At 47.2% G+C, this 19,832-nt stretch overlaps 1 protein-coding gene across 4 annotated transcripts in view; it reads right to left on the bottom strand.

Annotated features, from left to right (window-relative positions):
- Window positions 1-19,832, bottom strand: part of Tmprss2 (transmembrane serine protease 2) — a 37,259-nt gene that overhangs the window by 16,335 nt on the left and 1,092 nt on the right. For 2 of the 4 annotated variants that reach the window (XM_013116227.3, XM_013116228.3), the window contains exons 2-6: window positions 12,207-12,274; window positions 9,701-9,926; window positions 4,839-4,925; window positions 4,058-4,174; window positions 3,430-3,486 (exon numbers count right to left, since the gene is read on the bottom strand). In XM_013116227.3, coding sequence (XP_012971681.1) covers window positions 3,430-3,486; window positions 4,058-4,174; window positions 4,839-4,925; window positions 9,701-9,926; window positions 12,207-12,221 — 502 coding nt within the window. In that variant the 5' untranslated portion in view covers window positions 12,222-12,274. The remainder of the gene's footprint in view (window positions 1-3,429; window positions 3,487-4,057; window positions 4,175-4,838; window positions 4,926-9,700; window positions 9,927-12,206; window positions 12,275-19,832) is intronic. The other 2 variants (XM_013116229.3, XM_013116230.3) reach the window with 1 other exon arrangement.

The raw sequence follows: 19,832 nt of genomic DNA, 5'->3' as shown, positions 1-19,832 counted from the left end.
GGGAGTTCCAAGCATATTCTTAAACATGTTACATTGCAAGTGCATGCTCACACATGCCCCACCCTTGAGAAGAAAGTTCCAAGCACATTCTTAAACATGTTGCATTTAAAAGCAGACATGAAGCAGGGAGTGAAAGCATGTTCTTCCCATATATACAGGTCATCTGCCCCTTGCATCCCTTGCCTATGAAAACTCTGCAAACTTCACAAACACAAGTCTCCAACACAGAAATGCCTTCCCAGCAGATCAGCTCCTCAGAAGGCATCCTACTGCCCACCCACAACCTAAGTATTGTATCCTGGGCACAATGTGGGATTGATCACCAGGAAGAGACCCGTCACAGCAGCATGCCAACACAGGTGGGCTGCTCAGCCATGAACCCTGTGAACAAGGGAGCTGGGCTCAGCTCCCCATGAAAAGTGGAAGGGCATCTTTGCAAAAAGAATCTTAAAGCAGCTACCCAAGGAGGTATGGCAAACAGGTGGAAACATTGCAGTGTCTGTGTATGTGTGTGAGTGTGTGTGCGCCTTGTGTGTATATTCATATGTGCATGTATGGTGGTGGGGATTGTTCATATGTATGTGACGAGCATGCTGTGCATATTTGATATACATGCATGTATGAGTGTGCATATGGTGAGTGGTATGTATATGAACCGTGTATATGTACATATGTGGTATAGTCAGCATGTGAGAGTATACGGTGAGTGTATGATGTAGTATGTATATAGTGTATGTGCATGTGTGTATATATCAGTAGAACTGAGCTTTTTTGTTTTGTTTTTTTGAGACAGGGTCTCACTATGTAGCTCTGACTGCTCTGGAACTATGTAGACCAGATTGGTCTTGAATTCAGATATCTGGCTGCCTTTGCCTCCCAAGTGCTGGGACTAAAGGCATGAGCCACTACACCTGGCTTGAACCAAGATTTTCTTTTCTTTTCTTTTTGCTGCAGGCCCTTTGTTGTTCTTAGGTTTTAATCTATGTTATGGGTACATTAACTGTTAAAATGTCTAGTACAACTTAAACATGAAGAGAGAGACCCTCTGAATGCCAGGACATTGAGAGGGGGGCACATTCATGCAATCCAGCTCAAAGAAGTTGGAGACAGGAGGATCATGAGCTGAGACCAGCCTGGGTAACTCAGTAAGACCCCATCGCATAAAACGTGTGGGTATGCATGGGCATGTAGGGTTGTGGCAGAATGCCTGCGTTACATGTGGATGCTCCTAATTTCTACCCAGTGTTGAAATAAAATGAAGTGAGAACCCCTCTAGTGGAAGCTTATTGCTCACGCGCACACACAGGAACAGGGATGCTCTGACGTCTGCTGGGCATAACATCTTGGCCATTCTCAACTCAACCCATTACTAACACATTTGCTGTCACTTGAAGAAAGGGAAAGAGCTGTCTTAGCTGTGGGCACTGTGTCTTCCAGCCATGTACATGCTGAGGGACCAGGAGGCACAGAACAGGCATCAGTCCACTCAACTGGGCTGACAGCTGGGCCCAAGGAGGCCACTGCTCCTCCTTGGGAAGTGCCCTGAGCCAAGACGGATGCCACAGAACCTAATTCACACAGGGGCGTGGAGATGAGGATGCTGAGAGAAGCAGCCCTACCCAAAGACATCAGCAGTATGAACAAAACCCACGTCAAGCAACTAGGTATATGGTTTTTTTGTTGTTGTTGGTTTTGTTTTTATTTTTTATTTTTTGCCCCAAACTCCAAGAGGACTGGAGATCATTTGGTGGAATTAGCAAAGCCTGGGGGACTCCTGGAAAGACTCTGACTACAACATGAACTTCCCATGAAAGGTCTCCTGGGTTGGGACACCGTTGAACTTAACAGGAAGTCAGGGCGAGCGGGCAAAGCCACAGCTGACCTCAACCCCTGGGCACGGGCAGTGCTTAGGGAAAGAGTTGTAAGAGAGGCAGAAAAGCAGGGCAGGACTGTTGGGGGAAGTCCTGTGCATTTGTCAATAAAGTACTGTTGAGCCAATAGGAAACCTAGATAAGAGGGACTAGGAGTCCAGGAGGACTCTGGGAAGGAGAAACACAGGAGTTCGAGATGTAACGCCATGGGGTAGGAGGCCCGGAAATTTCTCCGGTAAGAGATATATTTAGATTAACAATTATGGGGTAATTACTTAAGTCAGAGCTAGCCAGTAAGAAACAAGCAAGGCCAACAGCTTCATAATTAATACAGCCTCCTGTGTGTTTATTTGGGGACTACAATGTGGCAGAGCCCAGGCAGCTGGCGGGAAAAACCAAAACGGCTAGCAAAGAAAAAGCTTCTCTTTACAAAGCTGTTCCAGGGGGCAAGGCAGCAGCTCACTGTCAACTGCAGAGCCAGGGAGACACAGGATCTGTGTCACCTCAATGCCAGGCGGACAACAGGCTGGGCCCACAGTACCAGGATGTCAAAAGACCGGACTTCAGACTCTGAGTGGAATGTAATTAGCAGAACCCTATTCCTCGGGCATCTCTCTCCGGCCCCGCCTCTTGACTGCCCTTGAAGTCACCTTGAAAAATTAACAGCACAAGAAAAACAAATGCAGGGCCATTAAGATTTCTCAGTGGGGTAAGAAGCCTGTTACCAAGCCTGAGAACCTGAGTTTGATCTTCCAGGATCCTCACTGTGAACGACTCCCAAAAGTTTTCCTCCACCTCCCCCTATGCATCACGGCATCACCTTCTCCACCACACACATAGTTAGTAAATACTTATTTTTAATTTTAAAAATAAAAGTGCAAAATGAAAACTTCAAGGGGATAGTGCCTTGTACTTGTTATTATCAGAAAGGCTGTCATTAAAAAGCTGAACATAGCAGCTGGGCGGTGGTGGCGCACACCTTTAATCCCAGCACTCGGGAGGCCGAGGCAGGCGGATCTCTGTGAGTTCGAGGCTGGGCTGGACTGACAGCCTCAAAAACAATACAGAGAAACCCTGTCTCGTAAAAAACAAAAAACAAACAAACAAACAAATAAACAAACCAAAAAGTTGAACATAGCAAGTGCTGGTGAGGATAAAGAGAGAAGGGAGCCTAGGAGATTGGGAGTGGTAATATAATACATCTAGCCAATGATGAAAAACAACATAGAGGCTCCTTGAAACCACTAGCATGGAATCGTCACATGATCAAGCAATCCAACTTCTAGAAACCAACCTAAGAATCCATCAGCTGGTGCGTAGACAAAGAAGTGTAGTACGTGTACAGAACAGACTAGGATCCAGTCATAAAAAGGCTATAATCCTGCCCCTTGGGACAATACAGATGAACCTGGAGGACTCTGCACTAAGGAAATAAGCCAGTTTAGAGAGGCAAGCATCACAAGCTCTCTCTCTCTCTCTCTCTCTCTCTCTCTCTCTCTCTCTCTCACACACACACACACACACACACACACACACGGAATCTAAAAGTCAAACTCACTGGAGCTGTGATCAGTGTGGTGGTCACCAGAGGCTTCGAGGAAGTGGTTGGGGACAGCTTGTCAAAATACACAATTTTTAATTACACAGGAATAATGGATTCAAGAGATCTATAGTACAATACAGTGATAAATAGTAACAGCACACTGTCCATTTGAAAACAGACCACACAAGTCCACCGTAAGTGTTAAGAGTACAGGGGATGTATGTTAAGTAGTATGGTTACCCCATCCCCGGGGCACATGTATAGACATCACACTGTACCTGACAACATGACACCAGCTCAGCTTGTCAATTATTAAGTAAGCAATTGGGAAAAAAAAAGCAAATACATTGTTCACTGCTGTCACAGTGGACATGACCTTAAAGGCAGCTCATTTTAAAACCAGTATAGTACACTCCAACTTCATGTTTTCAACAGCCTACTCATTTTAACTAGGTCCTGACTGAGTCCTTCCTGGCTTTGTCACCGCCCCATCTCTCTGTGCAGTGCAAGGCCAGGAACACAATCCTGAGCATAGGAGGGCTAAGACATAGACCAGTTGGCTGGGCAGTACCCAGCCTGGCTGTCCCCCAGCTGCTGCTTTGTGGCAGACATACCGAGCCCAGTGCTTCCTGAGCCAACTCACCACACCGGTTCTCATCTTCCCCGTTGGGGCAGTGTGATGTCCCGTCACACCAGAGAGAAGAGCTGATGCAGGTGCCTGAAGACATGCACTCCATCTCAGATGTAGAGCACCCTGGCACTGGATAGGAAGAAAGGGAGGGAGACTCATCAGGCTGAGCATTCAAGAAACTGCAGAGCCCATAGGAAGCTTGTCATCCACCCTCAAACCCAGTGAATAGAAGGAATTGCTCCTCCTAAGAACAGGACATGTCATTGTCACCCACACACACATGGAGCTAAGACTGGGGACTGTCTTCTGCAGAGCCAAAGGGAAGGGTGCTTGGGTAAAGGGAGCCCTCACACCTCCTCTTTACCATCCAGTGGGCCTCAGGGGCCCAACAGGTGCCTGTAAGTCTGCATCATCCCAGGCTACTTACAGGGACTTCAGTTACAAGATGTGGTATAAGGAGGGGACTGCCAGTCAAGGAAGCACAGCTAAGCAAGGGTCAGGCTATGGCTACGCCTTCTCAAACATGCTCCACCTCTCATTTGATCTCAGATGCTCAGAAGGGAGTACAGCACGGTTGGTACTTGAATGGGAGGGCTAGTTTAGGATTTCCACGAGTCACAGGTTACGCGAAGCAAAACACAGACTCGTGAGTGCATGGAGAAAAGAGAGGAAAGGGCAGCCTTGCCCATGAGGGAAAATCTAATTGGGAGGCATCAGGTGGCTCCTCCAGTCTTGTGGGCAGGGTCAGAGTCATAGCCACGCATATAGTGGCAGCACTCAGCCCAACACTTACAGAACTTCCAAAGCAAGACAGCAGCCACAGCAGCACCTACAAGGACAATGCCCAGGGAAAGGGCGAAACACAGCGATTTCTTGGTCTCTGCAGAAGAAATGAATGCTCAGGTCAGTGCTGTGAAAAGACAGTCCTTCCACCATGCGTCAAGTATTGATGTTCTTCAATATCCCACAGAGTCACTCAACTTGGAAAATATCACGAGTCAAACTGGGCATAACTGCACGTGCTTGTCTATAATCCCAGTACTCAGTATGTGTGTGGGGGGGGCAGTGAGGAGGATAGGCACAGGAGTTTAAGGCCAGCCTAGAATACATGCACTCCTATCCCAAAACATCGAAGGGGAGGAGGACAAGCAGGAGGGGAGAAGAGATCAGAAGTCCAAGTCCAAAGTACACTTGCTACACATTGCCAAAACAGCCCAGCTTAACTTAAGCATGTTTAAACCTGTTTAGAACTCTTAACATTACCTACAATTGGGGAAACCATCCAGCTAGATGTCTGTTCATAATAAAGTGCTGGATTCTGCACACACCTCATTGAATACCACACTGAAACTGAAAAGTAGAATGCTTTTATGTGTACGATTTCACACCATTATGAAGTTAAAAGTCCCACTTTAGCTACCGTACATGGGACCATTTAGGTGCATTAGGAAAGAACAAGCACTTGATTTATATTTGTATTTGTGCTGTTAATGAGAAAACCCAGGATCTCACTTATGCTAGTTAAGTGCTCTACCCACCCTGTGACATAGTACTGCCCACACACTTACAAATGTCAGCTTTGAATGTTAAGGGCACCACTTGGGGTCTTGATGCTTCTATAGTGTGAAACACATGCTTGGGGAAAATGAACACTGCAGCTACAATTTGAAATGAAGTCCAGCAACACTAAGCTCCTAAAACACAGGAAGGGTCTGAAAATAGGCCAATATTCACACACACACACACACACACACCACACACAAAACAGCTCAAAGAAGAGAGCTGCAACTGCAAGTTTGAGTCATATTACACTGCCCGCCCTCAACGCATCCTGGGGCTGCCAGGGGATGCTCTAGGCAAAACACCTATCCTTCCCATGGCTGCTGGAAGAACCCAGTGGTATTTGACAGCCCCTAGTCACTTACTGCTACTCTCAGAAATTACAGTTAAGAGGGATTAAACTAAAGTGTATAAATTGGAGTACTCAGTTGCCACAAGTGGGAAGGCAAGACGGCTTGACAGGTAAAGGAGCTTGCTGCCAAATCTGATGGCCTAACTTTTGTTCTTGGAACCGACACAGTAGACAGAGAGGGCTGAATCCAACAGACTACTCTGAACCCTTACACACTCATACACACACAAATAAATGTTAAAAACAAGCAAACAACAGCAAAGCAAGGAACTGGAGAGATAGCTTAGTAGCTAAGAGCACTGGTTGCTCTTGCAGAAGACCTGGGATCAGTTCCCAGGTCACACTTGGTGACTCACAACTGTCCTTAGCTCCAGCTCCAAGGGATCCAGTGCTGTCTTCTGGCCTCTGCAGGCCCTACATACACATGGTGGACATATGTATATGCAGGCACTCGTAAAATAAGAATACAAATTCAGCTAAGAACTTTCTAATATTTCACTGACTTCTCCAGCCATAGCAAACAGGGATAGCACTACTGAGTAGAGGTTTGAGTCAAAAGTAGCATCAAGATTCAGAAGAGAGAGCCACATGTCGGGAAAGGGACCCTGGAGTATCTGACACCCAGTCTCTGACAGTGAGGAGCCAGTCAGTCTCAGGGGTCCCTGGAGCTTTTCTTGGAAGCAAGGTAGATAAACAGGACAGGGAAATATCACTGCAACAGACACTCCCGGGCTAGGGAGAGCCTTCAAATCTGTGGATCCTTGCTACGTGCACTTATGCTTCCAGAAGTCAGCAGGGCAGGGTCAGGTCAGGTTCTGGAGCCAAAAGACCCAAACTGATCTGCTTAGGACTGGAAGGCTTGCTTTCATCTGGTTACTGCATCCTGCTGGTGGTATAAAGGCTTTCAAAGAGTTCCTGGGGACTGGTCCTCATTCCTATCAATAGGGATTGTGCTCCTATGGTAAAATGGGCAACCTGTACTCCCAGTAGCCTCACAGTGGAGCCCTAGGTCTAAAAACTTCACCAGGCAGCAATTTTATCAAAACGCAGTGAGGGGTGACTGTGCCTTCAGGCGCCAGGCTGGAGCCACCAAGAAACCCGCAGGAGAAAGTCTCGATGGCTCACTTGATAAATAACCAAGCACATTTTCCTTTTTGGGCAACTTATCTGCATGCCATTGTATCTGAGATAAAATAACTTGCTTAAAGCTGGCCATGTGGCTCAGAGGTAAGCACTTGCCTGGCATGTCCAGGAACCTAGCTCAGCAGAAAAAAAAAAACAAAAACAAACACTAAATCAGTAACTTGGCTCCTGAGTAAGGGAGATTTAATCAGGTGTCCTTCAGTTCTGGTTGGGGCTTGGCTAGTTTGCTCAGGACCATGTCTGCTACAGCAAGTCCCCATTTCACCTCTGGATAGGCATGTGTCACCAGCTACAGTCAGCACAGCATAGATTTTCAGGGTTCAGTCTTGGGCCACTGTTCATTTACATCCATCCTTACCAACACAGCCTGTTGGCTCAGCCCTGTGGTATCTCGGCTACACAGGACTGTTGACTTTGAATTCTTCAAAGGCTCTTGCAGGTGCATGCACTGCCACTCAAATGGGAACGTTCCATGACAGTTGCTAGAGCAAACAGATAAACCCAAAGTAGAATGTCCTTACACTCCTCACTTCTGAATCAGTGCTGCCAACATAACGGAGGACACCGCTTCAGAGCTCAAAACCATTCTGGCAAAAAAAAATGTAGACTTTCTGATGTCTTACATACCAACATGTTATTTCTTTTACATTTTTCTTTAGGGTATATGTATGAGTGTGTGTGTGTGCGCGCACGTGTGAGCGTGAGTGTGCTCACACACATGCTCTCAGAGGCCAGAAGATGGCATTGGTTTCCCCTCCTGCTGGAGTTGTAGAAGAACTTAGGTACTCTGTGAGAAGAGTTAGTACTCTTGACTCCTGAATCATTACTCCAGACCCAGTAACATAATTTTAAAAACCATGTCAAGAAGGTGAGTGCAAAAAAATAATAATAAAATAAAATTACTAAACTACTTTCCAGTTCATGGGACATGGTCATCAGTCTGACAGGCTAATGGTGGGAAAGCCTTGTCATGATATAGCGATTTCATCAAAGCACAATCAGAGGTTTTACAATGCAGGTTTATAGTGGAAAATTACAACCTAGGGTGTATCCTTCCCCGATAGGCAATTGACAGAAAATGAACATGTTCCTTTCCCCTGTCTGTCACTTCCTGATTACTCTCTTGGAATGTGGAAGTATTCAGTATGGTGCACTTGGGCCCTTCTGCCTTCTGGGTTGACTGCTAACAGCAGGGCAGTCTTTTTGGAAGTGCAACCTTCCTTGGCCCATTGGCTTCTAACAACTAGCAGGTTCCTCACCCTGGCTTTCTTCCAGCCACCATGGTGAGTAAAGACCTCAGTCCAGCTGACGCTGGCTGGGCTAAGACAAAAGGGGGTTTCTGAGGATAGGGAAGGGGAGCAAAGGACGGAAGAGTCACACAGAGATCACGCAGTGGGACAGCAGTAGGAGAGGGACAGCAGGAGAGCCAGAAAGGTCTAAGTAGGACAGAAAGATTCCCGAGGCCTAAGGCCTATCACCTGATTGCTGATGAAGTCACAGGTAGTCCAAGGAATTCACTTCCTTACCAATCTAGAACTGTACATGACACACACAGACGGGTGCTCATTTCACAAAACTGAACCTATCCATTAAAAAAGTGTACGGCGCTGGAGAGATCTCTATCCGCTAGGAGCATCTACCGCTCTTCTGGGGGACCCGAGTTAAGTTCCCAGCACTCAACGTTGAGTGGCTAACAGCCACCCACAACACTTGTGACTCCAGTTCCAGATGACCCAACACCTTCTTCTGGCCTCCATAGGCACCTGAACACACGTGACATACACATGCTCTCACACACATAAGTAAAAAAAAATGAACCTAAAAACTTATCAGTAGAGCCACTGCTGTCTTTGCGCTAGACGGACAACACTGATTAAATCTGCCTGAACAAAAAGGTGGTGGGACCTAGGGGTAAGGAATCATTGAATGAAGGGGCCAAAGGATAAGGTAAAGACATTCAGCTTCTGCACTCAATTTCCAGCACTGTTCTGGGGCTGCGTGGGGGGGGCGGGGGAGCTAAGGGACTAGCTCCCTGAGTATCTGCTGAAGATAGAGAGGTGACAGGGAGAGTAGTCGTGACATAGGAGAGGCAGCCTGTCTCCCCTAGGAAGGATATAGGAGACAAACCCCTCGTGGGGGGAGACCATTTTGCTGGGGGCACGCACTGGCATAGGTGAGAGAGTGGTAAGAGTTCTCTGGTTAGTCACAGGAGGTATCCTAAACTTGAATCCTCTGTGTTCTGGGCACACCAATAACATGTGAGACTCCTAACCTGAGTGCTCACTATTGATTCAAGACAACACACCCATTAAGCCAAGAGGCAAGAATGAGAAACTGTGTCTGAAAAGACCAGCTGAGCTGGGCAAGCACACAGTGGTGTTGCACCAAAAGCCAAGAGGAGAGGAAGGTCTCTCCCTGCCAAAGAGAGGTGAGGCTTGTACCACGGCTTTGACCAGCCACAGAGAGGACAGAAAAGACTGGTTCCACTGCCAGTGCACAGTCAGTGACAATACAGGGGGAATAAGAGACCCCCCAAGAGAAGGCAGACCCACCCAGAAACCGCAGTCCCTCATGGTACAATGCTAAATAAAGAGTCTTACTTGAGGTTGAGGTGCACAGTTTTCCTGAGGAATGGGGCTGTGTGTGGGTGACAGTTGTGGAGGCCTGCGTTGTAACCCTCGGGAAATACTGAGGCACTGGAGGTGGGTAGTTCTGCGGTGGATACGGGTTGTAGACATCAGGAGCCACAGGTGGCCTTGGGGGATAGATGTGCTCAGACTGAAACCCATGGTTCTCATAGTAAGGCCCGATTCCTGGAGGTGACCCCTGAATGATGGGAAAAGGGAGAAATCAGTCACAGCTCCATTCATCCTAAAAGCTTGGAAAGTTAGCATCACATTATGTTCCCATAAGACAGGGAGGGAGCCAGCATATTCGTCGCACGCTATGGCATTACAACAACTCCCTAAGAAGGACTAGACTCTGTGTCTGAATCAACTAGAATGCCCAACAATGTGCGTTTCATTGGCTTTGGTGTCCCGGTTCACTTGTTTCCATTATTTGTTCTCTGAAATAAAGAAAAAAGATGACTGGTAATTGAGATTCCATAGGGAAAAAAAGAGGAAAAGAAAAAAATGTATACAAGTTTGGGGTAAAGGTCATTGAGTTACAATCCCATTGATCTGGTTCCTCCTGCAGATGCGCTGAGATGTGAAATTATGAGCCAGGCTGACTCAGAACAGCGCGTATCTGAGAACTCACCTGCTGAAGAGACTGCATTCATCTCCTGCTAAATGCATCCTTTCCAGCTGTGCTGAGAATCCGCTGGAAGGAACCCAAGATGCAGGTTCCTTCCTCTGGCCATTCTCTCCCAGGGCCCCTTCTCTCATGCAGCTGCAGTTGGCTGCCAGTTACCCACCTGCTCTCACCAGGGGGTTGTCAGCACAGAGTAAGCAACCCTGTATAGTGTGTGCATCTTGGTGCAGAGGGCTCAGGTGCCCTTTCAGGGGGACTTGGGGGGGTCAAAGCAAAGATGGGGTCCTCTGTTGGGGTGTCAATCCTTTCACACGACCTTCCCAGGGCTGCACTCCCGAGTCACACCCCGAACAGTCCCTCAGGACTTCATAGCTTGACATTCTTGTTTCCCCTCCCCTCATTCTCTCAGTGGCTGGACCCCTCCCGGAGGTCCCAGTTGCCCTAATCCATGTCTAATGGTTCTCACCCCAAACCTCTCCAGCTCCCTTTCTGCTCAGACTCCCTCAGGGGCCTCAGGAAATAACAAGGCATCACCCTCTGGAAGCAGATACCTTCAGTAGGCGCCACTAAATGTTCAGATTTCTAAAGCTGACTCATGCATTGTGTGTGTGCGGCACATGTGTGTAAACAGGGACCAGGGGAAACTTGTGAGAGCCAGTTGTCTCCTTCCGCCCTGTGGGCCCCAGAGATGGAATGCAGGTCCTCTCTTACCTTATAGAGCTGTCTTGCTGCCCTAAAGGTTGAGAATTTTAAGCACGTCAACAAGAGTACTCCAAGGTTAACAAGCTTAATAGCTCAGCACTGTCCCTCAGAAGCCCAAAGATTATGACCCGAAGCCAGAGTGGCAGGACTGTGAAAGCCATCCCTCATCTGAATGGGCCAGATTCGAACATCAGGTGAGTGTCTGGCCCAGATCCAAACTGCCTAAGAGTGTGCTCTCCTCCCAGAAGGAAAGGACAAGACACACCAAGCACTTTGTCCTGGTGGAGCTCTTAAAAGTATAAAGAGACCCAGAAAAAAAAAGAAACAAAAACAAACAAAAAAAGTACCAGAGGCTCATAAAAGGGAACGCTGGCATGTTTTCCTGCAGAACCTAGAAAAATGTTCTTTTTAGTCAGTAAGTATTTATAAATGTGGAAGATGTAAGGTGAACTACTCAGGCTGAAGGATGACAAACAACTGCTTTTATTACTCTAAGGAGTGGGCTCCCAGCAGGAACGGACTATCCAATGCCTCATCCAGGTGTGGCTGTTCCCCAGCTACTGACCAGCAGACACTGACAGCATCTGATCACAGACTCTCTTCCCTAAACTGATACTCTCTGCCCCATCCTGTCTCTCCTGTATGCGAACCTACTGCCCTTGAAGGAGGAAGGGAACACACACAGTGTATCAATCCCAGTCTCTGCCCAGTAGTGGTTTGGGTAAGAATGCCCCATAGGCTTATATATTTGAATGCTTAGTCACTAGGGAGTGGAACTCTTTGAAATGATTAGAATTAAGAAGTGTGGCTTTGGTTTCAAATGCCCATGCTGGCTGTAGATCAGGATATAGAACTTTCAGATACCACTTCAGAAAATACCTACATGTCACCATACTCCCTATCAAGATGATAGTGGGCTAAACCTCCAAACATGTAAGTAGGTCCCAATTAAGTGTTTTGTCCTGTAAGAGTTGCCTTAGTTGTGGTGCCTCTTCACAGCAATAGAACAGTGACTAATTCAAACACTTTTAACAATGACCAAAGGGCCACCTGCTCCTACATGTGGCTCTTAGAATTACTGATGGACACTTGTGGAAGATAACAGAAGGATGAAGAAAAAGGACAGAGATTTAACAATTAACCACTTACTGAGTTCAAAGCCATCCTGGCTGTGTCAACAGCATGAGGAGATGAGTATCTAGCTTCTCCCAGGTGCCCTAAAGGAAAGAAGCACACACGGTAATATTTCAATACAGTTGAGTTTTGGAAGACTCCAGGTGAAAGTCACATTGCAGTTCTGCCCATAGCCTTGGACTGGGATACAATCTGAACTACTGTGACCAGGAGAGCCTGGCCTTTAAGAAGTGGGGACAGGCAGAGGGCCCTGCCTATAGGGGAGTACCCAAGGTGGAGCCTGGGATTCCAAGCCTTTCCACACTTATATGGTTCTCAGCCGGGGAACATAATGGCTCCTGCAAGTTACATTCCCCAAAACGGAGACTCACAGGAGAAAAAACACAAGAACTACCAAACAGAAACGCCAAAATCCCATCCCACCCCATACAGATCAATTATAGGCCTGCAAGGCAAAGACATGGAGGCTCTGCTTCCTGATCTACCAGGATGACAGCAAGCAGCTTCATGCTCCCACTGATGCAGACAAGAGGTGGTCCTGGGTCACATCGTCCCAGTCATGATGGATGTATTTCCTGAACAGTGATTCATAATGAGGCCTTTTCCTGTAAGTTGTTTTGTCAGTTACCCATCACAAGGGAGAAATGTTGCATGATATACAGAACCATACTATCCCTACCAGAAAACAAAACCGACCTAACTACTTTGACCGCCTCGATGATGTGTGGTTATGAAGAGTCCCTGGGTCATTCATATCTCACAATGTGTGAAAAGTGAATAACAGGCAGAGATGCCATTAGCATCAAGTCCCGTACTTAAGCAAGTCATCTTTCCCATCGTCTTCCTCCAATGACAGACTTTCATCGAGATTCGGAGCCTTGCTGCACTCCCTCATGGAAATCTAGTTTAATGAAACCTTGATAAACCAGGTTACTGAGGATCCCCATTTTCAATAGTTTCCTGGTCCTCTCTCATCCTCAGAAGGATACCTGGTGAGCCTGACCTCCCTTCAGCAGGAATCCTACTGTCAAGTCAGGCTAGCCAGATCCCTCTTACCCACCTTGTCTCTTATGGATTTCCCATCCACAGACACTCTGCTTCACAGCTGTAGGTTCGCTCCCATTCTCTCTTGCTGCACTGAGAACAACCACAGTCTCTTCCCCACCACAAAGCCCCCTGCCTGGTCCCTCCACCTGCTGAGATGCTCCTGAATCCATTGATCCTCACTTTGCCTCAATGGGAGTTGTTGCATTTTTTTTCATTGATATCCTCTTTTTTTTTTTTTTTTTGCTGTGCTTCAGTCCTCCCAGCTGGACTTGAAATGATCCAAGACTATTTAAGAAACCATCTTGGGGGAGGAGGGGTTTTTACCTATCCACCAGATAACTGTGACCTAGGAAGGTCCTATACCTCAATTCTTTTTCAAGATACATAAGAGAGTATACTAATCTCAGGAGCTTGAGTAAATTAGCAATAACATGATTGGTGTTGGTACACAGTGTTACCTTAGTCTTAGTTAAATAAAAAGTAATTTTACCTGAGGACGTAGCATGGCGGTAGAATGCTTGCCAATCACTCAGGGGACTTTGGATTTGATCCAAACACCACCAAAGAAGATTCTAAAGGCTACTCGTGGGGAGTATTGGGTAGCCTCTCCTTCATAGCTTCCCCCTTCAACACTTGCAAATTGGTACTGGCATTCTAGTGATAAGTTCACCTGCTCTCAAAATTCAGTGTCTCTGAATGGAGCATCAGAGGCCACCTGTTCATCTCCTAAGCAAAGTTACAGTACCTGGATCACTAAACAAAAGAAGCCCCCCCCCAAACCAACAACCTGCAATGAAAGATGATAATGGCCTTGAACATTGAATAGATCATGGTAAATAAGCACCAAGTCATTTTTTTCTTCACTTGTTGATCACACAAATAGGAGAACCAGGTCATGTTGAGAGATTCTAGTTTTTCTAAGATTAAAGTCAAACAGCTTTCCGGGTATGAGGAAGGAAAGTGGGGGAACATACGGGTGAGAAGAGCCACCATGAAAATGTGTGGGAAACACCTAAACCTGTTAAAATGGTGCAACCGTCACCCACTAGCATGCCTTTTCTATGACCACTTTGTAAATAACAGACTCTAAGGTTGGATGTCTACCTGGTACATCCTGATTTCCTCCCATAAGCATGGCTAGCCAGACCAAGAGCCCACCTGTACTGGCTCTCACTTTTCTGAGTTCCTGCTAGCTTGATGATCTGTTACACCTATTATGGGTTTGGTTGAAGTTTCAGGAAATGAAAATCTGATCCACTGGCAGCTTTCCCAGCTTCGGAGCCCTTTGAAAGGAGCAATGACTTGGTGCTTGAAATTCATGCAAGGAGGAAGCCGGGAGCCCAGTCGTGAATTGTCAAGAGGAAGCCATCAGAGGTAGAAGCCAGCAGAGACTCCTAATCTGTCCAGAAAGCCCATGACCCACAAAACACGGAAGCCAGAAATGTGAAGAAGATCCAGCTCAACGACCCATGGACTTTGGAAGAGAAGGAGAGGGTAGCCTGAACTTTGTAATAAACAATGAAAGGAGCCATGCCCACAATAAGTCAATTCCACAAAGGTGTGTCAAAAAGAGCCAGAGAATCACGTTCAATCCTGGTCATCTTCTAAACAGGGATCTCCACAGATCCATGGGGCTATCATGCCTACGCACTGACTTCTGAAAGTAGAAAGATACAACCAGACAAGAGATTTGCCCTGTCATTTAAAGAACCCCGATGCTTGGCTTTGACCCTGGAGAGCCAGTCATAAGGAAGCCCATTGGAAAACTGTCCTTTAAGGGGCAGAAAAGGAAATGAGAGGAGGTTCCTAAGGATCCCAGGATGGCAGCCTCATGTACTCATGATGCTGTCTCATATGAGCCCATTAATCACCTGCCCAGCTGTCACACAATGGGACAATGTTGTGGAGTCCAATCTCATCCCATAACACAACATAAAAGAACAAAACTCTTTCTCAAGCAAGAGCTGCCCTGTAGCCTTTTCCTCTACATACGAGGGCAGACTTGTTGGTATTAACTTACATTCAGCCCAAATGACTGAAGTCCACTGATGTCATCACACACCACCTCATGCTGCTTCTTTCATGAGCCTCCCTGAGTGTAAGGTACTGTTCAAGCTGCTAGAGGTGGGAGGGGATCCCCAGAATCTGTGCCTTTGTCCCACCTTCCATCATCACAGACATTGTGCAGACAATAAACACACAGAAGAAAACTATGGCTCAAATCATATTGTAAGACACTCTGTCTTCTTACGGACACAGTGCGCTGTTAGGAGAAAGCTAGTCAATAGTATTCAGTGGAGGTTTGAAACATTCAGTGCAAGTAAGCACTGGCCATGGGGATTCTGCCCTAGCAAGGGAGAAGGTACTTAAAGAGAGACACTTGTTCTTTCAGACCACCGAAAAAGTGGACCTGGAAGAATTAAGACTTCCTCAGGAATTCCACAGTAAAGAAGGAAGAAAGCTGAAGCCTGCCTGGTGCCAACCAGAGAAATCTGCTTCCCACAGTGAGATTTCACACACTTCTGACAACTTATACAGTCACCTTGCAAGACAGACTGGAGCTGATCCAAAGATGGATCAGATCCTGTGGGACCATACCTTGAGCAGGACTGCTTCAATATGCACACTTCTTGCCCTCTATTTAAGCATAGATCTCATGTAAGGACCTCCAAAACTGTACTGGGGGGGTCACTGGACCCCTTTATTTGTTCCTCTTCCCAATGTGGCCACACTGGATCACTCTCCTTTCTCTGATGGTCATTATGACTTGTCTCTTTAACTGGTGTATTAGAGATGGGTGGCTGGGTCAGGCTTATTGAGAATGCCAACTCTGGTAACCAGAGGGAAAGAAAGAAAGAAAAACAAAACACCTCAGAAGAGGCAGGCCCACATCATCTGAGTTTCTTTTTCTATGAATGCCTCCTTGTCCCAAGGAGATTACAAACTTTCTGGGTGGGAATTAAGTCAGTTTTTATTATTATTATTCCAATCTATCTTTGTATCCGTGTGTGTGTGTGTGTGTGTGTGTGTGTGTGTGTGTGTATGATGTGTTTATGTGTGTCTGTGTGTGCTTGTACTGCTTAATTTTTTGTCAACTTGACACAAGGTAGGGTCATCTGGGAAGAGGGAACCTCAGTTTGATGAGGATATCGAGTAATAAATGGAATGATATAAAGACTGAGTAAAACTGTATGTTCTCCAGCTCTGAACTCAATATCACAGGAATTTGTCTTCCAGTATTCATGTTATCACTGTATGGAGAAAGAGACCTGACTCAAGCCATGGAACCCCAGAGGCTATTCAGGATTAAGGACCAGCCAGAAGACAGGCTTTGACTGAGCCCAGGGAAACAAAGTTTCCCACAAAAGTTCAGCTGATTATGGGAACCGCTAGGAAAGTGCACAGTCCTCAAAGCACAAGACCCAAGACTGGAGACCCTACCTTCCAGTCTAGAACAGACATGACTAGCCATTAGGGGAAAGGACAGACATGGTGACCTTTAAAGTCATTACCGACTCATTATAATATATTGTTGACAGTCAACGTGAACACTTTTCAGAGTTCTGTCTAGTAGGACCTGCAAATTTGTGGTCCATAGAAATCACCTCCTGTGTCCTGGAGGTCAGATCATTCAGGCCCAATATGAGCTCAGATAAGAGCTCAGAGTCACCTGCCTGGATACCCGTTGGAAAAGCAAGGGCCATAAATTTAAGGACCTTAGGCAAACAAGCAATAACAAAGCCAGATTTGTTTCATCTACCAATTCACTTCAAGTGAAAATATTGAATTGTCACTCCTCAGTCAGTGTGGAAGCTTCTGCCTACCCACAGGCTTTGCGTGAATTTCCACGTCCACAGCCCTTTGCTGGACTTCACACACTAGATTCTTTGTCATCACACCCTGCTCCTTGAGCCCAAGCCCCCATGTCTGATGGCTCACCTGTGTACACAAGCAAGGCATACAGACTTCCTCCCCTCCCCCACTGCCTACACCGAGAACAGAAGACTGTCTTGGCCACCTGACCTCTGTAAAGTCCACCCTGTGCACAGTGTAGGTCACTGACAATATACATGCCCTCCAGTGTCCCACATGTATTCTCCTCCCAAGAGCCACCATTGCCCAAGATACCCCTATGCATTCCTGTTTCTTTCTCCTGCTGATCACCTGCTGAGAGAAGCAAGCCCCGGGTCCATGTCTACTTCCTTTCAGAATCCCAGGTCTACACCAGGGGTCATCCTTTAGGGTGGCCACTGTGATCAGATGAGATTCTAATGACCATGTTCCTCCCCAAGAACCCACAGGCAAGCTTAGGCCATATCTGCTCCTGGCATGGGGTGCACATGAACCAACTTCCTTCATGACCAGGTCCGCCACACCTGGAGCTGCACATAAAGATTCCCCAAGCCAGTCTTTGCAGGTCTCAGCTCTTAGGATCATGATGTTCCTGAACTCTGACCCTCAAAGGTCCCTGAGCTTGTCCAGAGGACAGCTTGGAAGGGCCCCTAGGGAGTATTCTAGAAAGTGGGGAGGAACCTGAGCAAGCAAGACTTAGCAACTTTAGTCTTAAGGACAGCTGAGGGAACAATTGGGTGAAAGCAATGGATGGAAAGCCACAAGCTGTGTGGCTCCCTGGGGGCTCTCCTGCCCACCCCCAGATGATTCCTTTGCCCTCCCCACCAGCAAGGACAGTTTCCAGTCTTTCAGGAACCCAAACTGAACAGCCATCTGACTGACTAGTCAGTCACCTTTCCTTTCTTCCTTAATGCCCAGTGCTTGGGCTGACCAGGAGTTCCCAGGCACGAAATTTTCAACAGAGCCTACAAAACCTGGTTTCCGCTTTCAGGGCTGATGAGCACTAGCACTCAGAAGCAGGGCAATGACCTCAATAAGGAACACCCCCTCACCCTCCTAAGCTTTCTCAATACTTAAATGCAAAGAGTGATGGAGTCAACTAGATTCTTGATTTCTATTTCATGGTAGCTCCTGGCCCCAGGCTGGGCTCATTGTTGGGAGCAGTCCACTCAGACAATGAAGAAGTTGGTGCTGGGATGCCATACTTCATATATCCAGGCTTCATCGCCTTTAGGATAGTTGCACAAGTGTCTGTCACTCAGCCACCCTATAATCCAGGGATTCAGTCTTCTGGCCCATTAAGTAATTCCCAGGCCCTGGTCACTGTGGGGCTTCAGAAAGAGTTGGGGATATGAGGTTAGGAAGCACCTGAGGTACTCAGATCCCCTAGACTTCATTCTCAGTTTTCATTTCCACTTTTCGTGACTTGCTGCTACACTGTGACTGCAGGACTAAGGGGAGGAAAAAAGAATTGAAACTCTTTGCAGAAGTCAACAAAGACATCTTCGACTGAGAGTCCAATGCTTGCAGCACTGACCTACTGAGGCAACCAGCCCGTGTCTGCCTTGACTCTGCCCTCTTTGTCTCATAGGAGCAGCAGACAAAGCGACCTAGCCCTTTGCATCAGCCTCCCTGAAGCCGAGGTGAGGCAAACAGTCTGTAAAAAACTCACTATGCCATCCCTCCAGAAGAAATAAAGTGTCACACCATCATGTGCAGCTATTGCACTGGTGTGGCCAAACTTCCTCCTCCAACGACTACAGTGCCACTGGCAAGCAAACTCAGGGTTCTGTATTTGATTCCAAGACTTTAGTGCTGGAAGGTGTGTGTGTGTGTGTGTGTGTGTGTGTGTGTGTGTGTGTGTGTGTGTGTGTGTGCTCATGCGTACACGCACGTTTAGGACCAAACCTGGCAATGAACTGAGAACATAAGCCAGAGACGCCTAAAAACACTAGAGTGAAATGCAAGGCCCAGCCTTCCATTAAGAGGTCCCAGCTCTTGAGAAGACCCTCAGTTCTTGCACTTGGTCTCCTGCCTTGGTAACACTCCAGTTCCTGTCTCCCCTCACCCCTTCTCTCTTTAGACAGGGTCTCACTGGGTAGCCCTTGATGGCCTTGGATTTACAGAGTGCCAGATGTGTCTGTCTCCACTTCCTAAGCTCTGGAATTAAAGATGAATCTCACCACACCTGGATTTTCAGTGTTCATTCCAACATCCTATGAAGGTCCCTGGAAGAAGCCCCCCCCCACACACACACCCAAGCACCTCACCAGTAGAAGCACAGGAAAGGCAAGGAGTAGGTCACCTTGCTTACCTGGAGGTCTTTCACCACCCACCACTGGCAGCAGCTTAACGGCCTGGGGTCTTTTAGCCCGGGTGTCCCCGGTGAAACTGCCCCCCCAGACTTTCTGCCAGGAGGTTGTTACCCTCACCAGCAGAAGAACCTCTCTCCTCCTCCCAAGCCAGGTAAACAACCCCCACCTTACTTAGATTTTCAGAACACCTTGTTAAGCAGCCTGCCCTTTGGAACTTTCCACAATGCCCGGCTCCTTCAGGCCGGCACTGGATGGCTTATCTTAACCCCAGGACTAAGTAAGGTTAAGTATTTGCGTGCAAGAGCTTCAAGCCCAATCTTGATGGGTCGCCTGCTTTCCAGACCCACCTAGGGCTGCCATGCTTGCTTTCCCCTCCCCCAAACTAGCTGCCACCGGTCTGGGCGCTCAGAACTGAATTAAGGGCCAT

Source organism: Mesocricetus auratus, unplaced genomic scaffold (genome assembly GCF_017639785.1).
Source record: "Mesocricetus auratus isolate SY011 unplaced genomic scaffold, BCM_Maur_2.0 Super-Scaffold_100008, whole genome shotgun sequence".
Classification (NCBI taxonomy): domain Eukaryota; kingdom Metazoa; phylum Chordata; class Mammalia; order Rodentia; family Cricetidae; genus Mesocricetus; species Mesocricetus auratus.
This window is presented reverse-complemented; position numbering and strand designations above follow the sequence as displayed.